The following is a 25,291-nucleotide window of genomic DNA, read 5'->3' as shown; positions in this document are numbered from 1 at the left end:
ACTATGGAATTGCTATGTTCCTACATCACAAAGCATCAAACTATGTAAAATATGAAACATAAAAGTCAACATTCTGCTATGCTCATCTAGAACGACTATTGTTTCATCCTAGAGGAATCAGTCTTGAGTAGACAGTTTTCAAATTCATGTGTTCTTTTGAACAGCAATGCCTGGCCATAGTAACTTTCTCAAGTTGCAGTGTCCTCCAAACTAACAAGGACAACTTCATAAATATTTTTCCTACATGGAAAACATATCAATCAGCCTAAGAAAATATGTGCAACCTGCATGTAATCAGCCATGTGTGGCAATCAGTCGGGATTCGCTTTTACTTAGTGTCCAATCCAGTCGGGATTCAGGTCTCACCATGGGACTGAAACTGCCTTGGTCGCGCTGGTTGATGATCTCCGGCGGGCTAGGGACAAGGGTGAAAGCTGTTTCCTAGTTCTGCTGGATCTCTCAGCGGTGTTTGATACCATCAACCATAATATCCTTCTGGACCGTCTTGAGGAGCTGGGAGCACAGTGGTTCTGCTCCTTCCTCCTGGGCCGTGTCCAGAAAGTGGTGTTGGGGGATGAGTGTTCAGACCCCTGGGCTCTCACTTGTGGGGTGCCTCTGGGTTCCGTCCTCTCCCCCATGCTTTTTAATATCTATATGAAGCCGCTGGGAGAGGTGATCAGGGGGGTTGGGCTGAGTGTTCATCAGTATGCGGATGATACCCGGCTCTACCTCTCTTTCAAATCAGAACCAGTGAAGGTGGTGAAGGTCCTGTGTGAGTGTCTGGAGGCGGTTGGAGGATGGATGGCACCTAACAGATTGAGCTTGAATCCTGACAAGACTGAAGTACTGTTTTTTGAGGACGGGGCGTGGGCAGGTGTGGGGGACTCCCTGGTCCTGAATGGAGTAACTGTGCCCCTGAAGGACCAGATACGCAGCCTGGGAGTCATTTTGGACGCAGTTATCCATGGAGGTGTGTGTCCAGGGCTGCTACTAGCTCCACCTGGTACTCAGGCTGAGACCCTCCCTCCCCGCAGACTGTCTCGCTAGAGGGGTGCATGCTCTAGTTATCTCCCGCTTGGACTACTGCAATGCGCTCTACGTTGGGCTACCTTTGAAGGTGACTCAGAAACTGTAGAATCCAGAATGCGGCAGCCAGACTGGCGACTGGGGACGGCCGCCGAGACCACATAACACCGGTTCTGAGAGATCTGCTTTGGCTCCCAGGATGTTTCCGAGCTCAATTCAGAGTGTTGGTGCTGACCTTTAAAGCCCTAAACGGCCTCGGTCCAGTATATCTGAAGGAGCGTCTCCACCTCCATCGTTCAAGCCTCGACACTGAGGTCCAGCTCCGAGGGCCTTCTGGCCGTTCCCTCACTGCGAGAAGATAAGTTGCAGTGGCACCCGCCCTGCGGAGCGCCATCCCAGCAGGTGTCCAAGAGAAGTACCAGACTTTTAGAAGACATCTGAAGGCAGCCCTCTTTGGGGAAGCTTTTAATGTTTGATGTATTACAGTATTTTAATATTTTTTGGGTGAAGCCACCCAGAGTGGCTGGGGAAGCCCAGCCAGATGGGCGGGGAATAAATAAATAAATTATTATTATTATTATTATTATTATTATTAATCATTCTTTTGAAGAAGAGAAAATGGCCTTTTTATTATATATTCTCAGTTCTCCATTTTTCATAGTGGCGTTTTTTGTTATAAAGAAAATACTCCAAAATATGAAGGGTGGGGGAGGCAGCCCCGGCGCCCTCCCTCGCGGCCGCTTCAGTCCTTCCTCGGCTCCCTTTCCTGTCAGGGAAAAAGGTGGGGCAGAAGCCGAGGAATAAAAGAGGATTCCGCGTGAGGCGACCAGACCCGGAGCGGCGCCTCCCTCCGACGGGCCCCGGGCGGCCGGGCTGCGCGGCTTCTCCTCGCCGGCGGAGGAAGGAGGAGGAAAGGTCGCTTGCTTCGCAGCAAGATTGCTACGGATTGGTATTCTTCCTTCTCGTTTTTATTCTGCGCCTCTGCCGAGGGCGGCGGGGGAGCAGAAGCCGGTGTCCCGCTTCCCCTGGGGAGAGGAGGAGAGGCGGGTCGGGGCCTCCGCTTCGCCGCCGCCGCCCTCCTCCTCCTCCTCCTCAGCACCGTCCCTCGCGGCGCCGGCGAGCGGGAGGCGCCTCTGTCCCGGGGCTGGGAAGGGCGGCCGGCCGGCGGAGAGGGAGGCCGAGGAGGCGAGGCCGGTGGCCGGGAGTCCCTCTGGGAGCCGGCCGCCCTTCCGCGGGGATCGAGAGGGTCGCCAGGGGAGGAGGAGCCCCTTTCTGGATCCCTCACACGCCCCGAGGCATCCCGGAGTGGCAGAGGCGAAAAGGGCTCCGGGATCCAGTCCCTCTTCCCTCCGGGCGGGCAGACCAGCGAAGCCCAGAAGAAGAAAAGCGCCTTTGCCCGGACTGGAAGGATGGCCCTTTTTCACAATCCTATCGCAATTTCAAAACTTAACAGTCAACGTTTGTGATTTAAAAGAAAAAACTGGTCCTATTAGCCTTGTGAAATGGAAGTGTAGGATTATAAATATCATAGTTAAAGGTTATCTAAAATATCTAAAAGTTAAAATAATTTATTTCTTTGAAACTTAATACAAGAGACAACTGGGCAAATAAAGCATAATGCCCTTTTGGCACAGAAGGTATTTAGGATGATTTTTTTTAGTACTGAGGACATTAATATAAATGTTAAATCCTCTCTTTATTTGAGATGATGCTCACTTTAAAAAATTCATATGTAGAACAGTGGGTGCATTGTCTTGTATAAAACATGGTACATGTATTCAAGATTCTGCTTAAAAATATGTAAATGTGAGTGACTTTTCTATTTGTTATAATCTTGTCTCATGTGTCTCTGTATGTAGTCAAATTTCTCACAAGAAAACAAAGGAACTAGTGCTGCTACTTATGCAACCAAGCTTAGGTCAGGACACAGCCTAGTTTAGGGAGGGCCATCACTTATTAGCAGAAAAGCACCAGTATACTGAGTTTATTGGTGGGGTTTATTCTGATATGGCTGTGTGCTGCTTGTTATATTGTTATTCTTAGAAGGAAAGGGAATCTGGTCTAGTATCCCTTCCAAGGTCCTGTGTACATTATTCATCCATGTATGCATGAAAAAGCAAATATCAGAGCCAGAGGCATACCTAGACACTCCCACATCTCCCCCCCCCCTCAAAAAAACACCACACACCCTGGGATGTAATTCATAATCACAAATGACTCTTAAACTGGGTGTTTAAAAGCACACACCTGTAAATGTCTACACATAAGTAAAGCCCACCAAGTTCAATGGGGCTTACCATATTTTTCGCTCCATAAGACGCACCTGACCATAAGACGCACCTAGTTTTTAGAGGAGGAAAACAGGGGGGAAAATATTCTGAACGAAACAGTGGATGTATGATTTTTGTGGTTCATACTGTAGCCATGGACATGCTATGTGATCTGATGGTGAATTGGGGTAACCCAATGCAAAAATCCTGAGGATCCATGTGGATCTGTGCTTTGTAACAATATTTTTGCGCCATTGCGGTCCCAAGAAACAGTGGATGCATGATTTTTTTTGGTGCAGGCTATAGCCATGGATGTGCTATGTGATCTGATGGTGAATTTGGGGTAACCCAATGCAAAAATCCTGAGGATCCATGTGCTTTTACCTTCCCCCTCCCAGGCAGCCTCCTTTATCGCTAGCCTCCCTCATGTTGCTTGCCGATCAGCTGCTCAGCAGCTTAGCCGCTTCCTTTCAACACCCCCTTCCCTCTTGTTTGCCTTAGCGTCTTTTCCTTAGCTAGAGCAGTTTTTTGCTTCCCCTTTTCTTCTAATTTCTCTCCTCATTGCTTGTTTTAGTATTCCTGTCTCTTCTCCTGTTCGCTGTCTTTACCTCCCCCCCTCCCCTGGCAGCCTCCTTTACCCGCAGCCTTATCTCCCTCCCGATCGCTTGCCAATCACAGCTTCATTTCAATACCCCCTTCCCTCTTTCTAAAGAAAAAAAGAGCACGATCTGTTTTTTGCCCCTGGGCAATTCGGCTCCAGGGACCACGCAATCGTTCCATAAGACACACAGACATAGAACTAGTCTAAATCTAGCAGGAACTTTTGACAATACCCTGCTTGTCTTTGCATGACTTTCAACAAGGCGCCAGCAGAAAGGCACTAACTTGAAGGTTGCGCCCCAGAGTTCACTTTACTTAGAAGTAAGCCCTGCTTCAGTCAGTGGCCCTTGCTCTCTGGGGTAAGCATGCAGCGGCATGTGTGCTGAACATTGGTTGAGGCAGGAGAGAAACCAGGGGAAAGCTTGGCTGTCTAGATTAAGAAGCGCGTTGCCTGACACATCAGCTGAAAGGCTGCTCTGGGGCAAGCAGGGGGAGCAGAGGGTGGGGAGTTAAAAAGCTGTGATGTACACAGGCTGGGTTGTGTGTTGCCCTCTGAATCCTAGCCAAAATGCTCGAGTTCTAAAGTTTCAAGAATTCTAAGCAGAATCAGACTGCTTCATATAGGTTTGCTGAATGTCATGCAAAGCCATACTAAATGTGTGGTTTTCCAGAAACGTATTGAATTGGAAAATGAGCCATGAAAGTAAATGTCATTCTTGAATTGAGCATCTTGATCTTCACCAATGAAGAATGTTAAAGATAGTGTTCTCAACACTTTAAAGTCTTGGTTGACCACAAACTTGACATGAGCCAACAGTGTGACGCGGCAGCTAAAAAAGCCAATGCAATTCTGGGCTGCATCAATAGGAGTATAGCATCTAGATCAAGGGAAGTAATAGTGCCACTGTATTCTGCTCTGGTCAGACCTCACCTGGAGTACTGTGTCCAGTTCTGGGCACCACAGTTCAAGAAGGACACTGACAAACTGGAACGTGTCCAGAGGAGGGCAACCAAAATGGTCAAAGGCCTGGAAACGATGCCTTATGAGGAACGGCTAAGGGAGCTGGGCATGTTTAGCCTGGAGAAGAGGAGGTTAAGGGGTGATATGATAGCCATGTTCAAATATATAAAAGGATGTCACATAGAGGAGGGAGAAAGGTTGTTTTCTGCTGCTCCAGAGAAGCGGACACGGAGCAATGGAGCCAAACTACAAGAAAGAAGATTCCACCTAAACATTAGGAAGAACTTCCTGATAGTAAGAGCTGTTCGACAGTGGAATTTGCTGCCAAGGAGTGTGGTGGAGTCTCCTTCTTTGGAGGTCTTTAAGCAGAGGCTTGACAACCATATGTCAGGAGTGCTCTGATGGTGTTTCCTGCTTGCCAGGGGGTTTTGACTCGATGGCCCTTGTGGTCTCTTCCAACTCTATGTTTCTATGAGAATAATAATTTGTGGAGTTAATAATCTCATGAGCTTCCTGTGGAATTTGTTTGGCATAACTTCATTTTCTTTGTGACAGGTTATGATGGATTTTGGAACTGTTGGTGGCTAAAAAATTGTCTTTATTTTTATCAATTCAACATTTGGAGACCTAAGGGGAGATGTAGGGAGATGCTTCCCTGCTGACTTGCTGTTGCCAGGTTGGGAGGTGGAACAAGTTTTTCTTCTTCTAATGTGTGGAGGGGTTTTTTTAAGTCCCAGGAAATTTATCCAGGGATTGTTGGGAGAGTGAGCAGGCTTTGGAACAAGCAGATCCAAGTCCATGCCAACACCCAGAGAGCAGGAGAAATAAGCATTCTGTTTTGTTCCTTTCCCATCTCTCCTGGTCTCTTCTCCCTTTTCTTTCTTTCTGCTTCCCTGCCTTCCTTTCCAGTCACAGTGTTTTCTGAATTTTGCCTGGAAAATGAGAGGACTGAAAGAGGAAGGGGGAAGGAGCAGCAGGCCTCCTGACAAAGTGAGGGGGAAGGAATGCAGATGCTCCATGGGTGCCACATTGGGGGCACTAGGCCTAGAGGCATGCCTTAAGCGATGGGCACTAAGGAAGTGTATGTATTTGAAGGGTTCCCCGTGCCTTGTCTTTTATTTAGGCCATTGTCGTGGATTGTTTCCCCCCTGCAGAGATGCTTGTTCGTGTTTTTGCAGATCTGGCCCAGCCCCAAGGACACCAAAGCAGCAACAGTAGTCCCCTGGAGGAGGAGCTGAAGAACCGTTGGCAGTCACCCAAGGAGCTGGTTTCCGAAGCACCGAGGGCAAAGTTTCAAGAGTACGCCATTCCTAACTCTACAAAAACTAGTAATGTTGCTGTGGGAAGGGCATGAGGGATGCAATGCATATTCAAAATGTCTCCCAAAACCAAATCATGGGTGTTGCACATTCACCTCTGAAGTAAGACCCTTGGTTGCAGGCGAGAGAGGCAAGAATGCTTAAAAAATGGTGTCTTTCCCCAACCAGTTCTCAGTGTGACAAAGACAATGAACATTAGGAGTAATCTACGTTGTTAATGTTGTTATTTTAGACCAACATTCAATTTGAAGTTCACAGAACACTAGAATAATTGCGGTAAAATATCAGAGCCACATTAAATTTGTAAGATTATCAAGACGCACAAAACTTCAACAAGATTTAAGCAGTGCACGATGCACAGCAAATAGAACTGCTCAGCCATCTTGATGGTCAACTGAGGGCCAATGGAGGAAGTAGGTCAGGGGTCAGCAACCTAAGGCCCATGGGCTGGAAGTGGCCCACGGAGGTCGTTTGACCTTTCCCTGAGCCGCCCCCAAACTAAGTTGCCCACACACGCACTGCACTAAACCGGCGCAGCACGGTGTGGGGACTCGCTTCTGTGGCGCCCCAGAAATCATGTCTGTACACGCAGACGCTGTAAATTGCATCTGCGCAGACGCAAGAAATCGCAGGTACACGTGCGCACGCAGTCCGGCCCACGGAGGGATCTTTGCGGGACCAATGTGCCTCAGGCAAGTTAAACCTTCCAACCCCTGAAGTAGGTCTTCAGCAGCTCCTGACTAGAGTAGATATTAAGGTAAAGGTAAAGGTACCCCTACCCGTACGGGCCAGTCTTGCCAGACTCTAGGGTTGTGCGCTCATCTCACTCTAAAGGCCGGGAGCCAGCGCTGTCCGCAGACACTTCCGGGTCACGTGGCCAGTGTGACAAGCTGCATCTGGCGAGCCAGCGCAGCACACGGAACGCCGTTTACCTTCCCGCTGGTAAGCGGTCCCTATTTATCTACTTGCACCTGAGGGTGCTTTCGAACTGCTAGGTTGGCAGGCGCTGGGACCGAGCGACGGGAGCGCACCCCGCCGGGGGATTCGAACCGCCGACCTTTCGATCGGCAAGTCCTAGGCGCTGAGGGTTTTACCCACAGCGCCACCCGCGTCCCTGAGTAGATATTATGTGGGCTATATTATCTCTTTGAAGTCCTTTTCAGTTTCAGTAGCACTTTATATTGTTTTGGAGAATCTTTACTGATTTTAAATGTTCAGTTCAGCATAATTAGTTATTAATATTTACTAGCTGCATGGCCTATTTCTTTCAATTGAATGGAAGACAGCGTATTTAGACTATGTCCAAACACTGCCTGACCAGGTCTCTTTAGTTTCCACATGGTTGACAATTTTCTTGTAAACTGCTTTGAGGTGGTTGGTTTTTTATAATCAAGCGGTATATAGATTTTATGAAATAAATCAATAATATGCCTTTGCAGCATACCCATAGTTATACCAACACACTCGTAAGATTATCTTGCTTTTCAGACTTGCCTGTCAAAGTGCCAAGGAAATGGGGAGCAACCTTGAGAGGATTCCTGAAGGGAAAGGCCCTTACTCAGTTGGATGCACAGATCTTATGACCGGCCACAGCATTCAGGTATCTGCAGCTGTTAAATCATCAGATTTTCTTTTAGCACCCAAAGCAGCTTACGGTAAACAAAATGAAGGTGATCCAAAGTACAAGTTAATAGATTTAACAGCTATATATGTAGAATTATGTATAGTGCCCCCTTGTGGTCCATAGACAAAACACATCCAGTAACTACTTTATGTAGCGGTCCCTATTTATCTACTTGCACTGGTGTGCTTTCGAACTGCTACCTTTACCTTTATTTATGCAGGCAGCGTTCATGCTGGGCGTGTAATGTGTATATGGGTCACTACTTCCATGGGCACATTTGTGAACCTTCATCTACATATAAGCACTTTCAGTTTTATGCCTCCAAAATCTGTTTTGATGTTTCCCACTTGTGCTAGTGGGTAATGATGAGATACATTCATGCCGTGTCTTGTTTCCTCCCTTCAAGTAGTACTTCCAGAAACCTGGTGTCCACGGTGGGCAGGCATGTCAGTATTTGTTTACCCATGCACAGGCACCTTTCATTATACAGTCGTACCTTGAAAGTTGAACGGAATCTGTTCCAGAAGTCCATTCGACTTCCAAAATGTTCAAAACCCAAAGCGTGCCTTCGGATTGGCTGCAGGAAGCTCCTGCAGCCAATTGGAAGCCCTGTCGGACGTTTGGCTTCCAAAAATAGGTCGCAAACTGGAACAGTCACTTCTGGATTTGCGACATTCGGGAGCCAAAACGTTTGGAAACTAAGCTATTTAATTTCCAAGGTACAACCGTATATTTTTGAAAATACAATTTTTTTGATAAAGCAAGTTTGCACCAAAGTCAAATGTAGTGTAAAAATGTGTGTCATAGAATCATAGAGTTGGAAGAGACCCCAAAGGGCATCTAGTCCAACCCCCTGCAATGCAGGAATCTCAACTAGAGCAGGGAAGGACTTTAAGTTGCTGGCATGGGAAGCTGGTACTTCTTTCCTCTGTTTTTCCTTTCCCACCTCCTGCAAGGGCATTTCTTTTGATAACGCTGTTTTGTGCAAGAGCAATTCTGTGCAAAAGAGTTGTTTTAAAAATGAAAATACAGTGATACCTTAGGTTACATACACTTCAGGTTACAGACTCCACTAACCCAGAAATAGTGCCTCGGGTTAAGAACTTTGCTTCAGGATGAGAACAGAAATCGCACGGCAGTGGCACGGCGGCAGCAGGAGGCCCCATTAGCTAAAGTGGTGCTTCAGGTTAAGAACAGTTTCAGGTTAAAAACGGACCTCCGGAATGAATTAAGTACGTAACCAGAGGTACCACTGTACTGTGGTGTGCCTTCAGCAACAACCAATGGGAAAAAGCAGGCTGCATCCTTTTCCTTGGGCTAATGGAAACAAAATGGAAATACGGAGGGTGGCGACAGATGGCAGGCATCCAGCAAAAATGTCACCACACACACATACATATAAACACCCACAGAATGCCCTTCATCCACTGTACGCAGTTTTATAGTGCATTATCGGATTATCCACAGATTGGGAAAAATCAGAATTTAGAAAGGGGAAACTGCAGTCTGCCAGTTGGATGTGGAGAAGATGGTGTGATTACCACAAGAATACGTAAATAGAGACACAAGCAGCTTCAGATCCCTATTATACTCCAGTGTGGATGAACCTACAAATATTTTTATGCTACCTTTTAGATCAGAAAAGCCCTTCCAAAGTAGGTCAAAGAAATAACGTAAGTACAATTAAAAAAAATAGAGAACACACGTATACAATATTAAAACAAACAGCCTCATTACATAACAAACCCAAACCAGCAATCTACAACAAATATAATATAAAATAATACACAGCCGTAGCAGCTAAAAATCTACCCCAACATCATTAATTTAAAGTAAATTGGAAGCAAGTATTTTTAAAATCTATTTGAAAACAGCTTAAGTGGGGGGCCAGACAAACAACACATATGCCCTTGACTTTCAGCATCCTAGCTAGCAATATAAATTTTACTTCACAAGTACATTTTCCCATGTCAGTACAAGGCACAAGCACCGACTCCTCCCAAACCCTATCTACCAGGCTCTCTAGGCAACAGACAACATGTGTAAGCGTTGTGCCAGACAGGCAATCCACTGTGTGGTGAATCGGTGCCTTCTGAGGAAATATTTCCCTCTTCTTCACAGTGATGTTCTTCCACAAGACCCTCCCCTTGTCGTGGAGTGGGACCTCACCCACCCTCCTTTCTGCCTCTTTTAGCTTTCCCAGGTTTGCCACCTTGGCCTCAAGGGAATGAAATTGTTCCTGGACACCCAGGAGCTCCTTACACCTTGGGCACACCCATGACTTCTGTCCAGACATGACAGACGGTGCAAAACCCTGGAAAGCCCCCCACCCCTGCTGGCATCTTACCTGCATAATTGTTTTTGTAATTTAAGTCCTTTTATTTAGAGTTTGGGGGTGGGGTTAGATCAGGGAAAGGAGGGGCAGAGTGGTTTCCCCGGCTGCCTTGCCTTGCTGTCACACATGAAAACGGAAAACAATGCAACACGTTAAAATTCATTTCAAAGGCAACCTCTCAGTTAACAATGTATACTTGGGGCCCCTCAGCTGAAGGGCCCCTTAATCCTGCACATATTATGCATACCTATATATCTGCCCTGCCTTCTTCTCTTTTAAAACTTTTGAAAGCAGCGTTGAATAACTTGATTTTCTTATTCATTGCTAGGGAAGTTTTTTGCGTCTCTATTACCCATCCCAAATTGGTACAAGTGATGAAGAAACAATATGGATTCCCAATAAAGAATATTATTATGGACTATCTGATTTTCTGAACATAAATCGGACATTAGGAGGGTTCTTTTTCACATGCAACTTTGGTAAGTTTTGAAGGACATTTTTAATACAGTTGGACTCAATGAAGAGCATGTTTTACTGCCTCCCTTGTGTTTCAGTTCCTTTCTTTCAAGTGAATGCATGCCAGGGATTGAAACTGGGACATTCTACTTGGCTTTACCCCTGAACAATGGTCCCTTCTCGTGTCTTCTTCTGAGAAAATCATTTCATGCATTCATTAACATATGTAAGGCCTGAGTTATAATTTCATTTATTTTGATGACATTGTTCTGAAAATTCATATAATAGTATTCTTGTGATCACCATATCTCCTATCAGACGAGTTTGCTTATTTCACTTAATATTTCGAACTTAACTGTAGGGCAGGTTCTTTTATCTTTAATTCCTTTCAGTGACTCCTCTCCTAGATGCTAAACTCCAGACACAACAGGTTCAGTTGATTCCCCCCCCCCCCGTCCGAAACGAATTTGTGCAAGATGTTACAGGACCTATCAGTCTTCTTACTTGAAGTAAACATACTGTAAATAACTGTGGTGATAGCTTCATGTCACACTGCCCAGACTCCTTACTCCACAAACAAATGCAGCTCTTCAACATTTATGATAACAGCTAGCAAGCCATATCTGAAAAACGCACAAGTCTAGTGTCCAGATCAAAGGAAGTCATAGTACCATTCTATTCTTCCTTGGTCAAACTGCACCTGGAATATTGTTTTATTTAGGTAGGAATAGAGGCAAACTCATTTTCATAAACAAATATATATTATAACTCTAGCCAAAGATCCCAAACCTCTTGCAGGTTTGTGTATATGAATACGTGAGTTCTGGACATGCATGTGGATACATACTGTAACAACTGCTGCTACAGGCTCAAACATGTATGAGCTACTGTTTGGGGTGGTTGAGGAAGAGCAATTTCAGGTGTGAAGTACTATTTGCATGAGAGCAACAAATTGACATTTCCCAAATTCATAATACGAACACATATTCTATTCCATTTAGGCTCAGTGACATGTCCTGCAAAATGGAACGCTGCATTCAAGCTTGGAGAAAAATACCCCCTAATTATTTTCTCCCATGGACTTGGAGCTTTCAGGTAGTGTTGCATTTTGGTAGTAGAGTGTTTCCTAATACAGTGGTACCTCGGGTTACATACGCTTCAGGTTACAGACTCCGCTAACCCAGAAATAGTGCTTCAGGTTAAGAACTTTGCTTCAGGATGAGAACAGAAATCGTGCGGCGGCAACAGGAGGCCCCATTAGCTAAAGTGGTGCTTCAGGTTAAAAACAGTTTCAGATTTAAGTACGGACCTCCGGAACGAATTAAGTACTTAACCCGAGGTACCACTGTATAGATGATTGCATTTAAGCAACATAATATATCAAAATATGTGGTTCATGAAGTTGACAGTCCTCAATAATGGTTTCAGCCTACAAAAAGTATTACTACCTGACTGGGGATGTGAGTACGAATTGCTGCCATCCAAGCCCACCCCAGTTGCTCACCCTCCATCAGTTGGAGAAGTGCAGAGCCCACTCTGCCCATGGAGGCTCCCGACATGCGGTGACTAGATCCCTGCAGAACTGGGGTTCTAAAGCATGTGGAAAGCCTCCGTGAATGAAATAGGGGCTCTCCTTCAGACTTTACCTTAAGTTCATTTGTCCCCTGCTCACTGTGCTCACGTGTAGGATTTACCTGCAAGTGGAACAATTGGGTTTTTAAAATCTGTGTACAGCATCTAAAAAACTTCATCATCATCAAGATGTAGTATGCACATGAATGATAAATTCTGTCAGGACTGAAATAATCTGTTTAACTAATTTGTCGTGTTTTTATTTACAGAACTCTGTATTCAGCAATTTGCACTGAAATGGCATCTCGGGGTTTTGTTGTTGCTGCTGTTGAGCACAGGTATGTTGACTACACATCTTGAGTTTTGTATTAGCTGAAGAAGAAGCATGTACACAAATATCTGATTAAGTACTAACTAGAAACACAGTAAATAAAGAAGATGGATGGACTAGATTTAGAAAGTAGAAAATAGACACTTTAGAATTAGATTTTAGAAAGCTTAATTTTACTGCACAGACTTTCTTTTTCTTTGGGGGTGTTGAATGATATTCAGAGGTGTGGACAGTATGACATCAGAACTGAACATCTTCATGGATTTTTTATTTTTATTTTTTTTATAATATTTTTTATTAGAGTTTTCATATAAAAGAAAAAACAGAAAAAGATACAAAAAGACAAAAAGACAAAAACAACAACACAGAAAAAAACAAATAAAAACAATTCCATTTTCATAATATTCCTTGCATTTACTTATTTCCCAGACTTCCCCACACCTTCCCTCCCTGTATTCCAGGTCAAATATTTGATCAGCAAATCCCTTCCCTCTATCTTAACTTAATCTTTATCTTAATATCTTAATGTATCCTAATCTTTTCTTAATATCTTAATATATTAAACCTTTTGATTTTACCCTTTTTAACCTTCGAATTTTCCCTACTCCTTCACCACTTTGTTGCTAATAACCTTTTAACCTCAATCCGATGTCATTCTAACATTCATTAATCTTATAATATTTCTGTAAATAGTCTTTAAATTTCTTCCAATCTTCTTCCACTGTCTCTTCTCCCTGGTCTCTGATTCTGCTGGTCATTTCTGCCAATTCCATGTAGTCCATCACCTTCATCTGCCATTCTTCCAGAGTGGGTAGTTCTTGTGTCTTCCAATACTGCGCAATAAGTATTCTTGCTGCTGTTGTGGCATACATAAAGAAAGTTCTGTCTTTCTTTAACACCAATTGGCCGACCATGCCCAGGAGAAAGGCCTCTGGTTTCTTCGGGAAGGTGTATTTAAACACGTTTTTCATTTCATTATAGATCATTTCCCAGAAGGTCTTAATCCTTGGGCACGTCCACCAAAGGTGAAAGAATGTGCCTTCCGTTTCTTTACATTTCCAGCATTTATTATCGGGCAAATGGTAGATTTTTGCTAGCTTGACTGGTGTCATGTACCACCTGTATATCATTTTCATAATATTCTCTCTTAAGGCATTACATGCTGTAAATTTCATACCAGTGGTCCATAACTGCTCCCAGTCAGCCATCATTATGTTATGTTCAACATCTTGTGCCCATTTAATCATAGCAGATTTTACTGTTTCATCCTGAGTATTCCATTTCAACAGCAAGTTATACATTCTTGACAAAATCTTAGTTTTGGGTTCTAACAGTTCTGTTTCCAATTTTGATTTTTCCACCTGGAAGCCAATTTTTCTATCCAATTTGTATGCCTCCATTATCTGGTGATAATGAAGCCAGTCTCGCACTTTAGTTTTTAGTTTTTCAAAACTCTGCAGTTATAGTTTGTCTCCCTCCTGTTCCAAAATTTCCCAATATTTCGGCCATTTGGCCTCCATATTGAGCTTTTTTAGAGCTTTCGCTTCCATTGGTGACAACCACCTTGGGGTTTTGTTTTCAAGTAGGTCTTTATACCTTGTCCAAACATTAAACAATGCTTTTTTGACAATATGGTTTTTAAACATTCTATGCACTTTAACCTTTTCATACCATAGATAAGCATGCCAACCAAAAACATTATTGAATCCTTCTAAATCCAAAATGTCTGTGTTTTCAAGAAGCAGCCATTCTTTCATCCAGCAGAAAGCTGCTGATTCATAGTAAAGTTTTAAGTCCGGCAGGGCAAAGCCTCCTCTTTCTTTTGCACCAGTTAAAATTTTAAATTTTATTCTTGGCTTTTTGCCCTGCCAGACAAATCTAGAAATATCTTTCTGCCACTTCTTGTCCATTTTTGGATCCATTTTGTCAATAATTTGCAATGTCTGAAACAAAAACAGCATTCTAGGCAATACATTCATTTTTATCGCAGCAATATGGCCTAACAATGAAAGCTTCAAGTTAGACCAAATTTCTAAATCTTTCTTCACCTCCGTCCAACATTTATCATAATTGTCTTTAAATAAGTTCCCATTCTTAGCTGTCATATTAATCCCCAGATACTTCACATCTTCATGGATTTTTTAGGAATGAGTGGCACTCTAGTTATTTGAGTATTATTCTCCAAAACGGTTGGCCTAATCACTCCTGGTCAACAGCAGCATGGGCATGCATGTTTGCCTCAAGTGTGCTGAGTTGACTTATGGCCTATAGATCTACTGTGTTTGTTTTTTTAACTGGAACCTCAGGATGTACCAGTGAGAGCCAGGTGCAAAGCACATACATTTAGGAACCAAGATCAAGGTGCCTTTGAGCATATTCTGAGCCTGGGATTTATATTCAGTAGCAAGACTGAACTGAGCTCACTCTCATTTCACATAGATGTCCACTCCTTGTTAGCTTTCCTTATTTCAGAAGCCTAATTTAGGTGGGGAAAGTTGCTTGGGAGTCAAAACTCCATCCCTATATCCTCCAGAGGTCTACCAGTGTGTCCCAATCTATCCTTTGACCACCACTGCTCTACACTGGCTGGCAGCAGCTCTCCAAGGTTTCAGAGAGAAGCCTTTCCCAGCTCTGCCTGGAGTTGCCAGAGATTGAACAGGGGACCTTCTGCACGCAAAGTAGAATAACAACCATTTTTAATAGAAGTTTCCTTCAGTACTATCATTCTTCAAGGTAAATGGTGAATTGGTTTTTCAGTATTTCTACTTGAACATAAAGGCAGAATATGGTGCTTGAGAGGAAAGGAGTGCAGCTCTCTCAAAAGGGAGGCCCAGAGGCTTCAGAACAGCATTTTTCTTTTTATTAGAGACCAGTCATCTTCAGCTACATATTACCTTAATGAGAAACCTGCTTTGGGAGCAAAGGGAGAAGCCTCAGAACTGCACAAGGAGTGGATCTATTACAGGAAATTAAAAGCAGGTGAAGATGAAGTTGCTTTACGTCAACAACAGGTATTTGTTTGAAGAAGTCCTCTGTCTTGGAGCAGTATGCTTTTGTGGCAGTAGAGAGTTCTCAAGAAGGTTGCAGATGACATGAAAGAATCATTGGCTGTGGTGATTATGTTTGCTTCCCTTGTCCTGGAAAAGGACAAGCTCCTTTTCCAGGTTTTTTTTTAGCATTTTAAAAAGGGAAATGTGAATGGGGTCTCTGGGGTTTGGGATAGAGCAGTCTTGGAAGCACTTCCTTTTGGTTGACAGGCAGGGCTCTCTGGTAATAATTTACCCCAGAGGAAGGAACCTTTCGACAGATCCCAGAGCAATTCCAGGGCTTTCTTTTTCCTTGGGGGGGGGGGACACTCATTAGTCCTAGAAAGTGAAAATCATGTAAGAAAAACAAGAACAAAAACCAGCCAACCAGCCGTGCTAAGTGCAGTAAGTGGTGCACACCGGATAGAAGGAAACAGGAGGAGGTTCTTCTGGATACAGAATATCTGAGTTGGATGCTGAGAAATTCACATACCCAAGAACAAGTCAGAGGCCACGGACTCTTGCTTCTGCCTCTGAATGTCAGGTTTTCTTTTCTTATAAAACAGGGTGGTGGGAAGAGTGCCCCACTCGAGACCCCATGAGAAGAGAAATTTAAATCAAGCTCAAGGGTTCATTTCCGCAGCAGTTCTAGAGGGTGACAGTCATTATTTTTGGGGTTTTTTAAAAACACATCCATACACCCAGTGAGACTATAATCTTTCATTTGCTAGATATAACCTTTTGGAGGATGTGGAGAATCCTGTGAACTGTAGTTTGTTTAGGGCGCTGGGAATTGTAGCTCTGCAAGGTCAGTTCTCAGGCCTCTCCATGACTGATGAAGTGGCATTATACATGAAAAAGTGTAATATTTCTTTTCATGTATGGTGTTCGTGTGACCTAATTGTGAGGTTCTGGGACTAATGGAAACTAGATTGGAAGTGCTGTACCTCTGCGGAGTGACCTGACACTTGCAGTTCTAATGTCAATTAACAAAGTCTACTGTTTCTATAGATGAAGTCCAGTACTTGGTTTAAAAAAGATTTTGACCACATTTCTTAGGTTCTGTTGATGTCAGACCACAGATTCATAGGAAATTTCCTCTGCTTATCAAATCAGCGTCTTGGTGCATTGGCTGTTTTAAGTCCAAAAGGATAATGATTTATGTTTGCTTTTTTGTGTAGGTGCAACAAAGAGCTGATGAGTGTGTTAGAGCCCTCGACCTCATGCTTGATATTAATTCCGGAAAACAAATAGTGAATGTGCTGCCATTGAACTTTAACTGGATGCTTTTAAAGGTAAAGAAACTTGTGGGCTCCTAATACAAATTGAGTAACTACATGGGCTAAACTGTTCGCTACAGACTTTCTAATTTCTTTCTTTGTGCTGTTTGCTACACTTCCCAGCAGTTGAAACATGGCAGAACTGCCTTTGTACATGGCACAAATGTTCATTTTTTCAGTCTGGTTTTGTAGAGCTCTTCAGCAGTGTGTCAAGTAATACCCAGAAGCTGAAACTAGTGCTAGCAGTTCAGCCACCACAAGAGAGCTGTGTTGTGTTTTGAGGTGACTGTCAGAGACACCTACTGGTTTTTGCTCCTTTTAAGTATGGCGATTCACTCCTCTTTTCAGTTACCAACTCTCGGTGCCCTATAAAGAGAAGTGCAGTGCTGCCTGCCTCTCACAGCAATGTCCCACCATTGAAGACTCTTTCTTGACTTTCCCTTAGGAATGAAGACTAAAAGCTGGTTATTGACTCACTATCCTCCTCACATAGGTAAAAGGTAAAGGGACCCCTGACCATTAGGTCCAGTCGTGGCCGACTCTGGGGTTGCGGCGCTCCTCTCGCTTTAGTGGCCGAGGGAGCTGTTTGTCCACAGACAGCTTCCGGGTCATGTGGCCAGCATGACTAAGCTGCTTCTGGCACACCAGAGCAGCGCATGGAAACGCCGTTTACCTTCCCGCTGGAGCAGTACCTATTTATCTACTTGCACTTTTTTTTTGCATGCTTTTGAACTGCTAGGTTGGCAGGAGCAGGGACCGAGCAATGGGAGCTCACCCCGTCACGGGGATTCAAACTGCCGACCTTCTGATTGGCAAGTCCTAGGCTCTGTGGTTTAACCCACAGCGCCACCCGCGTCCTCCTCACATACCTTTGTACAAATACCAGGGTACTAATACCTCATGATCAGTGCCACAGCAGTTAAGGGAAACTGCTCCCATTGTTTCCCAGAAATTATAATCTATAATCAGCTTTAATAGGGTCAGAGCCAGCTCCCGGCAGGAGTCACCATTCTGAGACCCCATGATTTGCCAAGGGGGTGGAGGCAGAACTGAACAGGCTCATCTTCTTCTGCAGGCAAGATTCCAGATGTTGTTGGACTTCAATTCTTCTTCTTATGATGATGTTGTTGTTGTTGTTACTAAATTTATATTCAACACTTCATCATAAGATCTCAGGGCGGTTCCCAGAATAAAATACAAGATAAAAACACAAGTAAATAATTAAAACAAAACAGTGAAACAATAACCCCCCCTTCCCACAGCCACATGTTAAAAAAGGCTGTACAATATTAATCAGCCAAAGGTCTGGTTGAAAAGGAACATTGGGCCTTTAAGAGTTGAATGTATTAGCCTCCTGGTTTCTGTAGGTCTAAGCATGTTTAACTCTGTCTTGGACTGAGTGCGTTCAGTTATTCCCAGCCAGATGGGCAGGGTATAAGGAATAAATTATTATTATTATTATTATTATTATTATTATTAACGAGCTAGAAGAGCAACAGTTTCTCTTATCTTTTGTATTTTTAGGATTCTATTGATGTACAGAAAATAGCTGTGATGGGACACTCTTTTGGTGCTGCTACAACTATTGAGGCTCTTAGCAAAAATGTCCAGTTCAAGTAAGAACTGTCATCTTAAAAGCCTGTGAATGTTTTCTGATCCCCACCCCCTGCATTAACAACCGAACTCTGTTCAAAAGGTAGGGCTTAACCCTGTGGCACCAAGAGCACACACTGGAAGCGCTAATGGTGTGTAAAAAGCCATTATGGAACTTAAGAACCGGTAACAGGATTTATATCACTTTTATTATTGTGCGCCTTAAGATTATAAAACTGTGGGGAGAGGTTGTCTTGTTTTTTATATCACTTCAGTGCCTAGAAGATTGAAGGCACTTTATAAAATAAAAACACTACTAATACTGGGAGGAATTCAGTGATGCGCTCTTCTGATGGTTTTGTAGTGCAAGCATTTCAGTTTGCCAGACAGAACAATCCTTCCCCCCCCCCCCGCCGCCCATTGTTCCCAGGGTTCTTCTGACTGCCCCCCACCCTGGCTGCAGGGCCAATTTCGAGGGGCACACAGAGGGAGGAGGAAGCCCTGCTGCATAAGCAGAAGCCCCTGTACAGAGCTTTCATGGATAGGACTCGTGTATATATATATATATATATTATATCCCGCCCTCCCCAGCTGAAGCCGGGCTCAGGGCGGCTAACAACAATAAAATAGTACAAGATTCTAAAAACATTTCATTATAAAAATTAATTAAAATCAAATTGTTGGCAACCATCAAGCTAAAGTTCCGTGGAGATTGCCAAAGGAGGGAGTCAGGTTGCGCCCTGACCAAAGGCCTGGTGGAACAGCTCTGTCTTGCAGGCCCTGCAGAAAGATGCCAAGTCCCGCAGGGCCCTAGTCTCTTGTGACAGAGCATTCCACCAGATTGGAGCCGCAGCCGAGAAAGCCCTGGCTCTAGTTGAGGCCAGCCTAACCTCTCTGTGGCCTGGGACCTTCAGGATGTTTTTATTTGAAGATCGTAAGTTCCTCTGTGGGACATACCAGGAGAGGCGGTCCCGTAGGTACAAGGGTCCTAGGCCGTATAGGGCTTTAAAGGTTAAAACCAGCACCTTAAACCTGATCCTGTACTCCACCGGGAGCCAGTGCAGCTGGTATAGTACCGGATGAATGTGATCTCGCAGCAAAGACCCCGTAAGGAGTCTCGCCGCAGCATTCTGCACCCGCTGGAGTTTCTGGGTCAGTCTCAAGGGTAGCCCCACGTAGAGCGAGTTACAATAACCCAGTCTGGAGGTGACCGTCGCGTGGATCACAGTGGCTAGGTCAGGGCGAGAGAGATAAGGAGCCAACTTCTTAGCTTGGCGGAGATGAAAAAATGCCACCTTTGTTATAGCTGTAATCTGCACCTCCATGGAGACGGAGGTATCGAAGATTACACCCAAACTCTTAATGGACGGTGCTGGCACCAACTGCACCCCCGCAAGAGATGGGAGTTGCCCCCCCCCAATCCCATATCGTCCCTTCCCAGCCAGAGGACCTCTGTCTTCGAAGGATTTAACTTCAACCGGCTCCCACGTAACCATCCAGCCACAGCTTCCAAACATCTGATCAGTGTGTCTGGGGCCGAGTCAGGATGGCCATCCATCAACAGATAGAGTTGGGTGTCATTGGCATACTGATGGCAACCCAGCCCAAAACTCCGGACAAGCTGGGCGAGGGGGCGCATAAAGATGTTAAAAAGCATCGGGGAGAGAATCGCACCCTGAGGCACTCCACACACCAAGGAGTGGCGTGATGACAATTCCCCCCCAAGCGCCACCCTCTGTCCCCGACCAGAGAGAAACGAGCACAGCTATTGAAGGACTGTGCCCTGGATCCCCACGTCGGCAAGGCGGTGGTCCAGGAGTTCGTGATCGACCATGTCAAAGGCTGCTGACAGGTCATGAGTTGAATCCCACTCATTGGAACAAGATGTGGCTTTGAACAGAACATCTTCCTAAAGCTTGTATTTGTAACATCTCTGAGAAACCTGTGGAAAAGCTGAATGAGGTGCAGTATATATAGAACTAGTGTCCCACGTCCTCTGCAGATCTCAGAATATAGTATCACCAAAAGTAAAGAATAGACCTTGTGCAACTAATACCAACATGCCTACACACTTGCACTTTCCCCCCCGTACAGGTGTGGCATTGCCCTTGATGCATGGATGCTACCCCTTTGTGAAGAAGTGTATCCTAGAGTTCGTCAACCATTGCTGTTTATTAATTCAGAAAAATTCCAATGGGCTTTAAACATTCTAGAAATAAAGAAACTTAACTACAAAGACAGAGAGAGAAAAATGATCACTATCAAGTAAGTGCTAAATTGCAACAGTATTAGTTTATTTTCAGAGGAATTGGAATTGTCTCTGCATGTTGTGAAGGCAGAAAGCTATTGCAGGAAGAAAACAGCACTTTGCTAGATCACATAGCTGTTTCATCTTCAAATTCTATTTCAGTCCTACCTGTCCTGTGGCAAAATGGTTATATCAGGCTAGCCCATGCGACAATGCAGCCTGTGACTATCCAAGTTCTAGCATGCCCTCCAAAAGAGCAGGAAGAATCAAGGTGCATCCTCTTAGGGCTAAACTACATGTGATGTTAAATGTATATTTGCATTTATAATGCGCAGGTCCTTAAAAATGTGAATAGTTCTTAGCCCCCACCCCAAGATTTAAGCAGTTTCCTGGAAAGAAATCAATTATTTATTTCCCTGCTGCACCCCCAAGCAAAACTCTGAAGCTGCGTTGAGAGGAAATTTTCACCCATGGAGCATTTTCTCCTCTCTATATAAATAAATGCTTCAGATGATGGGTTTTCATCAGGACCACAAGGGCAGAGGAGAGGGAGAGAAAGACTTCAACTCTCCCTATTTTTGCTTCTTTCCTAATAATGATCAGTCCCCTGCTCCAGGTGTTACTATTTGCTTTTAAAAAACCTGCATGTTTCAAAAAACAGAACCAGCAAACTGGAGGGAAAGGGAAACTTTCTTCTGAATGCAAAATTTTGCAAGTTCTGAAGATTCTCAGCACGACAGCAAAACCTAAATAGTGGGCTCACCCTTCTCCTGTCCCTATAAAATGTTCATGAAAAAGCTCCCATCCACTTCATTCTGTATCCCAGTTTCCGTTGTGTCAGTCTGCAGCGACTTACAGAAAAGAAAGAGTAAAGATTTTAAAGCAAATCCTTTTCAGTATCTGCCTGTCTCCAAAAAGGGCTACATTGATGAGCAACACATAAGGGCAAAAGATACAGCAAATTACTAATCTGTAATTTGGGACGCATATTCGCTTGAATAAAATGTTTTGATTGGTGTGGCAAAGATGTCAGGTGACCTGCTTTTGCACAGCACTGTGCATTGCAACCCTAACTATCATCTGTATGCAGCTGTAATTGATTAAAATTTACCTTATTAGCCTACTTAGATTTAATTGGGTGAGAATCACATGCAGTTGTGATAAGAGGTGCTCCTTTGCCATCCTAAGGAAAAAAACCATTATGCTTTACTTTTAACAAAAAACTTAATTTTTAAAGATGTTGCTTATAACTGTACAATTACCCTTTTGTGGCTGTAATGTAGTTGGGAAATATCTTTGCTATTTGCAGAGGAACGGTACATCAGAGTTTTCCAGACTTTACATTTTTGACTGGCAACATTGTTGGAAAGATTTTTGGACTGAAGGGACAATTAAATCCTAATACAGCCATTGATGTTAGCAACAAAGCTTCATTAGCCTTCTTACAGAAACATTTAGGTAAGTTACTACATTTGCTACATTATTTTTATATGTGATTTGTTGTCTACCCCATCCGAATGGTAATATCTGAAAGTCAAAAGATGGAATTCAACAGCAAGCCATGATGAATGTTTCATCTGCACAAGTATTTCATCTTACCAGGCGGAATGATCCCCCCCCCCCCCGTGCACTGTTCTGAGGTCTCTCCTGACCCCCAGCCCTCATAAGCCATTTGGGGTGTCTGTGCAGGAGAAGGGGGGAGCCCCATTGCAGAATCTGAAATCCTTGTGCAGGCACTGCGGGGGCCTGTTAGCTGAACGTGTAGTTCCATTCTCCTGAAGGGGAGAATTGGGATCCATGATGTGGGTTGTCTCCACCCATCTCACCACTGGCAGGAAGTCTTGGGGGGGAAACCTGAGGAATTATTCAGGGGAGAGACGGGGAAAGCATGGATCTGTGCCTGGAAAGCACAGGGCAAAAAGTAAGTGTGGAGAAGCCCATTTGGACTTCTTGCCCTTCTGGCTGTTCTAGCCATTCTATACAGTGGTGCCTTGCAAGACGAAATTAATTTTTCATCTTGCGAAGCACGGTTTCCGATAGGAAATGCATTGACGGTTTCCCATAGGAATGCATTGACGGTTTTAAGAAAAAGGCGCAAGACGTTTTCGTCTTGCGAAGCGAGCCCATAGGGAAATTCGTCTTGCGAAGCAACTCAAAAAAAAAACACAAAAAAGAACTCTTTCGTCTTGCGAGTTTTTCGTCTTGCGAGGCATTCGTCTTGCGAGGTACCACTGTACTATTTATTAATATGCGCAGCAAATTGAAAATTTAAAATGAATTTCAATCCCCAACCTAACATTGATAAAAGTCCTAAAATAACTGGTAGGAGCAGAATGTCAGACATCTAAAAGAAGATCAGGTTTAATATAATGCAACTCCAACATGTCACAAAAGCTTGATATTAAAAGGTAACACTGATATGTTATTTCACCATATCTGATTTTAATCATTCTTCTGCCCTGAGATATGCTTTCATTTGATTTACACCTCTGTTCTGTAGGTCTCAATAAAGATTTTGACCAGTGGGACTCTCTCTTAGAAGGCAAAGGGCATGATGTCATTCCAGGCACCAACATTGATCTACCTCCAATGCCACCTCAGTCCAAACAATAAAGACAGAATGGAAATTGTGGACCCTTTAACAATTGACAAGGAGCTCTTGATTGTTGACAGTGCTATCTGCAAATTGAGAGCTTGAAGAATAGTTTTGTAACATGAAGGCAACTGTGCAGCAAATTATAATTGGTTTATTGTTACAACAGCAGTATATGAAGGTGCCACCACTCTGCTAATTTACTTTCCAAAGCCAAGAAATATACCAAGTAAACATCAGTTAATAATGTGCCTTCTGTTGCCTGAAGATGACTTTGTGTAGAACAGATCAGATCAAGTGTTCCTAACATGCACAAACATTGGGGTGGGGAGCTAAACATGAGATTAGGAGGCCTCCATTTCAGTTATTGAGAGCACATTTTTTGCCACTCATATGTAATGCAGGTTTTGATACTGTGCAGTTTAAGTCTTTAAAGGACATTATCTCTACTGTATGAAAAACAAAAACAGGCATCGCTATAACACCCACTTCCACACAAGTGGAATGCTTCACTAGGTGGGCTGCAGGCTTCATCCAGCCTCATCATCTTAGGCTCTCTTTATGTTAGCATGTTAGGGGTCCCAGTTGGAAGAATCAGACCTATTACGTGAAGTTCAGTGTCACTGTGGAGTACACTACCATGGGCTCTCTTTCTTCCCACTGCCATCAAGCTGGATCTGCCCAGGAAGGCCTGTATTCCTAGCCAATAAAATTGCATTCCTAGCCAATGAAGCCTCCTGGGCTTCAAGGAGTAGCCAAGCAACAAGCCTCCTCTTTGCAGAGGAAAGTCATGACATCCAGAACAGGTGCGCTCACTTCCCAAACTCAACTACCCACAGGGGCTTGCATGAAGCTCATTACTTCCCCCAGGTAGTGGTCCAACACCTCAACAGCCTCTCCTGATTCAGATGGCACAGGTAAAGTTGCATGCCAGCAACATACTGGCGTAACAACTTTAAAACCCCAGTGGCTTCATACAGATGTTGAACAGCATGAGGGACAAGATTGACTTCTGGGAGACACAACTCCCATGATGTAGCAGTCCCCCACTACTACTCTATGGAAATGATTCCTAAGGTAAGAGAGACATCACTGCAGCACATTGTCTTCCCATTTCCAACCCCCAGCTGCTCCAAGAAGCTACTATGGTTCATGGTATCAAAAGCCACTGAGAGATCAAGGAGAATCCTTGGTGTTACTTGTGCTTGAACTCATCACTGGTATCATGAGTGCTGAGGTGGGACCAGGCTCGGGCATGGAATAGGAGGTTGAGAAGAATGAGGGAAGGGCTGAGATAGGGCAACAGAGCCTGGAGACAGTGGGTGCTTCTCCCTTGCAGAGGATGGCTGTCTCAGCTGGGGAAAAGAGCATGGGAATGGAATCTGAGGGGCGGGGGAGAACCAGAGTCAGAAAGGGAACTCACACGTAGCCTCAACACATGCTCAACCATCTCACAAGTGAGCCAGCCTTGCCTCTTCTTAAAAGTGAGTGCAGCTACCAACCCTCTGGAATGGCACCACTGCTCCTGTGCAGTTGTGAGCTCCTTGCCCTAATCTTGGGACTCCATAAACTTGGACCGCTGCTTCTAGTCTGACTAGCCTTGCCTTTCCTATTGCCAAACTTGATCATGGTGGCTGCTGGGACACATTACCTGTTGCTAAGCCTCTCTCTGTCGTGGTAGCCTGGACAAGAGCCAAGAAAAATCACTTCTCTTGCTGGTGGCAGAGGTGCTGGGCCTGGTGTGGGATAAGCATCCTGCTTCCTACTGGGAGATCCCCTTGAGAAAGAGTGGGCCAGATCCTGATTACCTCCAACCCCAAGGACCACTTCAACAGATGGGAAAGGGCTGCACACCTGCCAATTACCTAATGTTAGCTGAAGTGTTTTCCTTTGCCTGTGTTGTGGCACAAGCTTGGCTGCAAACTTTGTTTCCTTTGGCCACAAAGTCTGAAACCATGTGGGCAGAGGAAGTGCAGCCAGCCATCACCAACAATGAGCTAATCGAGCTGCCTAGTGATTGGTGTCACATAGGGCAGGGAACCAAACTTGGCGAGCTG

At 44.3% G+C, this 25,291-nt stretch overlaps 1 protein-coding gene across 4 annotated transcripts; it reads left to right on the top strand.

Moving 5' to 3' along the window:
* Positions 1 to 1,850: 1,850 nt before the first annotated feature.
* PLA2G7 (phospholipase A2 group VII) lies at positions 1,851 to 23,485 on the top strand. Of its 4 annotated transcripts, none has more exons than XM_083435618.1 (12): positions 1,851 to 1,956; positions 6,036 to 6,156; positions 7,665 to 7,776; positions 10,464 to 10,614; positions 11,593 to 11,686; positions 12,433 to 12,501; positions 15,361 to 15,505; positions 16,702 to 16,815; positions 18,325 to 18,416; positions 20,488 to 20,658; positions 21,951 to 22,099; positions 23,142 to 23,485. In XM_083435618.1, exons 3-12 carry the CDS (start codon positions 7,690 to 7,692, stop codon positions 23,252 to 23,254), a joined length of 1,185 nt encoding a protein of 394 aa, XP_083291744.1. In that variant the 5' UTR covers positions 1,851 to 1,956; positions 6,036 to 6,156; positions 7,665 to 7,689; the 3' UTR covers positions 23,255 to 23,485. The 4 variants fall into 4 exon arrangements, with proteins under 4 accessions (XP_083291744.1, XP_083291745.1, XP_083291743.1 ...); XM_083435619.1 differs by having other exon boundaries at positions 1,938 to 1,975; XM_083435616.1 differs by lacking the exon at positions 1,851 to 1,956 and adding an exon at positions 2,712 to 2,832.
* The last annotated feature ends 1,806 nt before the right edge of the window (positions 23,486 to 25,291 follow it).

The sequence above is a fragment of the Podarcis tiliguerta genome (assembly GCF_965153285.1).
Source record: "Podarcis tiliguerta genome assembly, chromosome: 3".
Lineage (NCBI taxonomy): Eukaryota > Metazoa > Chordata > Lepidosauria > Squamata > Lacertidae > Podarcis > Podarcis tiliguerta.
This window is presented reverse-complemented; position numbering and strand designations above follow the sequence as displayed.

Coding starts and splice junctions, on each gene's coding strand:
- PLA2G7 (XM_083435616.1), top strand. CDS start 2,799: ATGTATTCAAGATTCTGCTTAAAAATATGTAAAT. Junction 7,777..10,463: donor TGACCGGCCACAGCATTCAG/GTATCTGCAGCT, acceptor ATTCATTGCTAG/GGAAGTTTTTTGCGTCTCTA. Junction 16,816..18,324: donor TTAACTGGATGCTTTTAAAG/GTAAAGAAACTT, acceptor TTGTATTTTTAG/GATTCTATTGATGTACAGAA.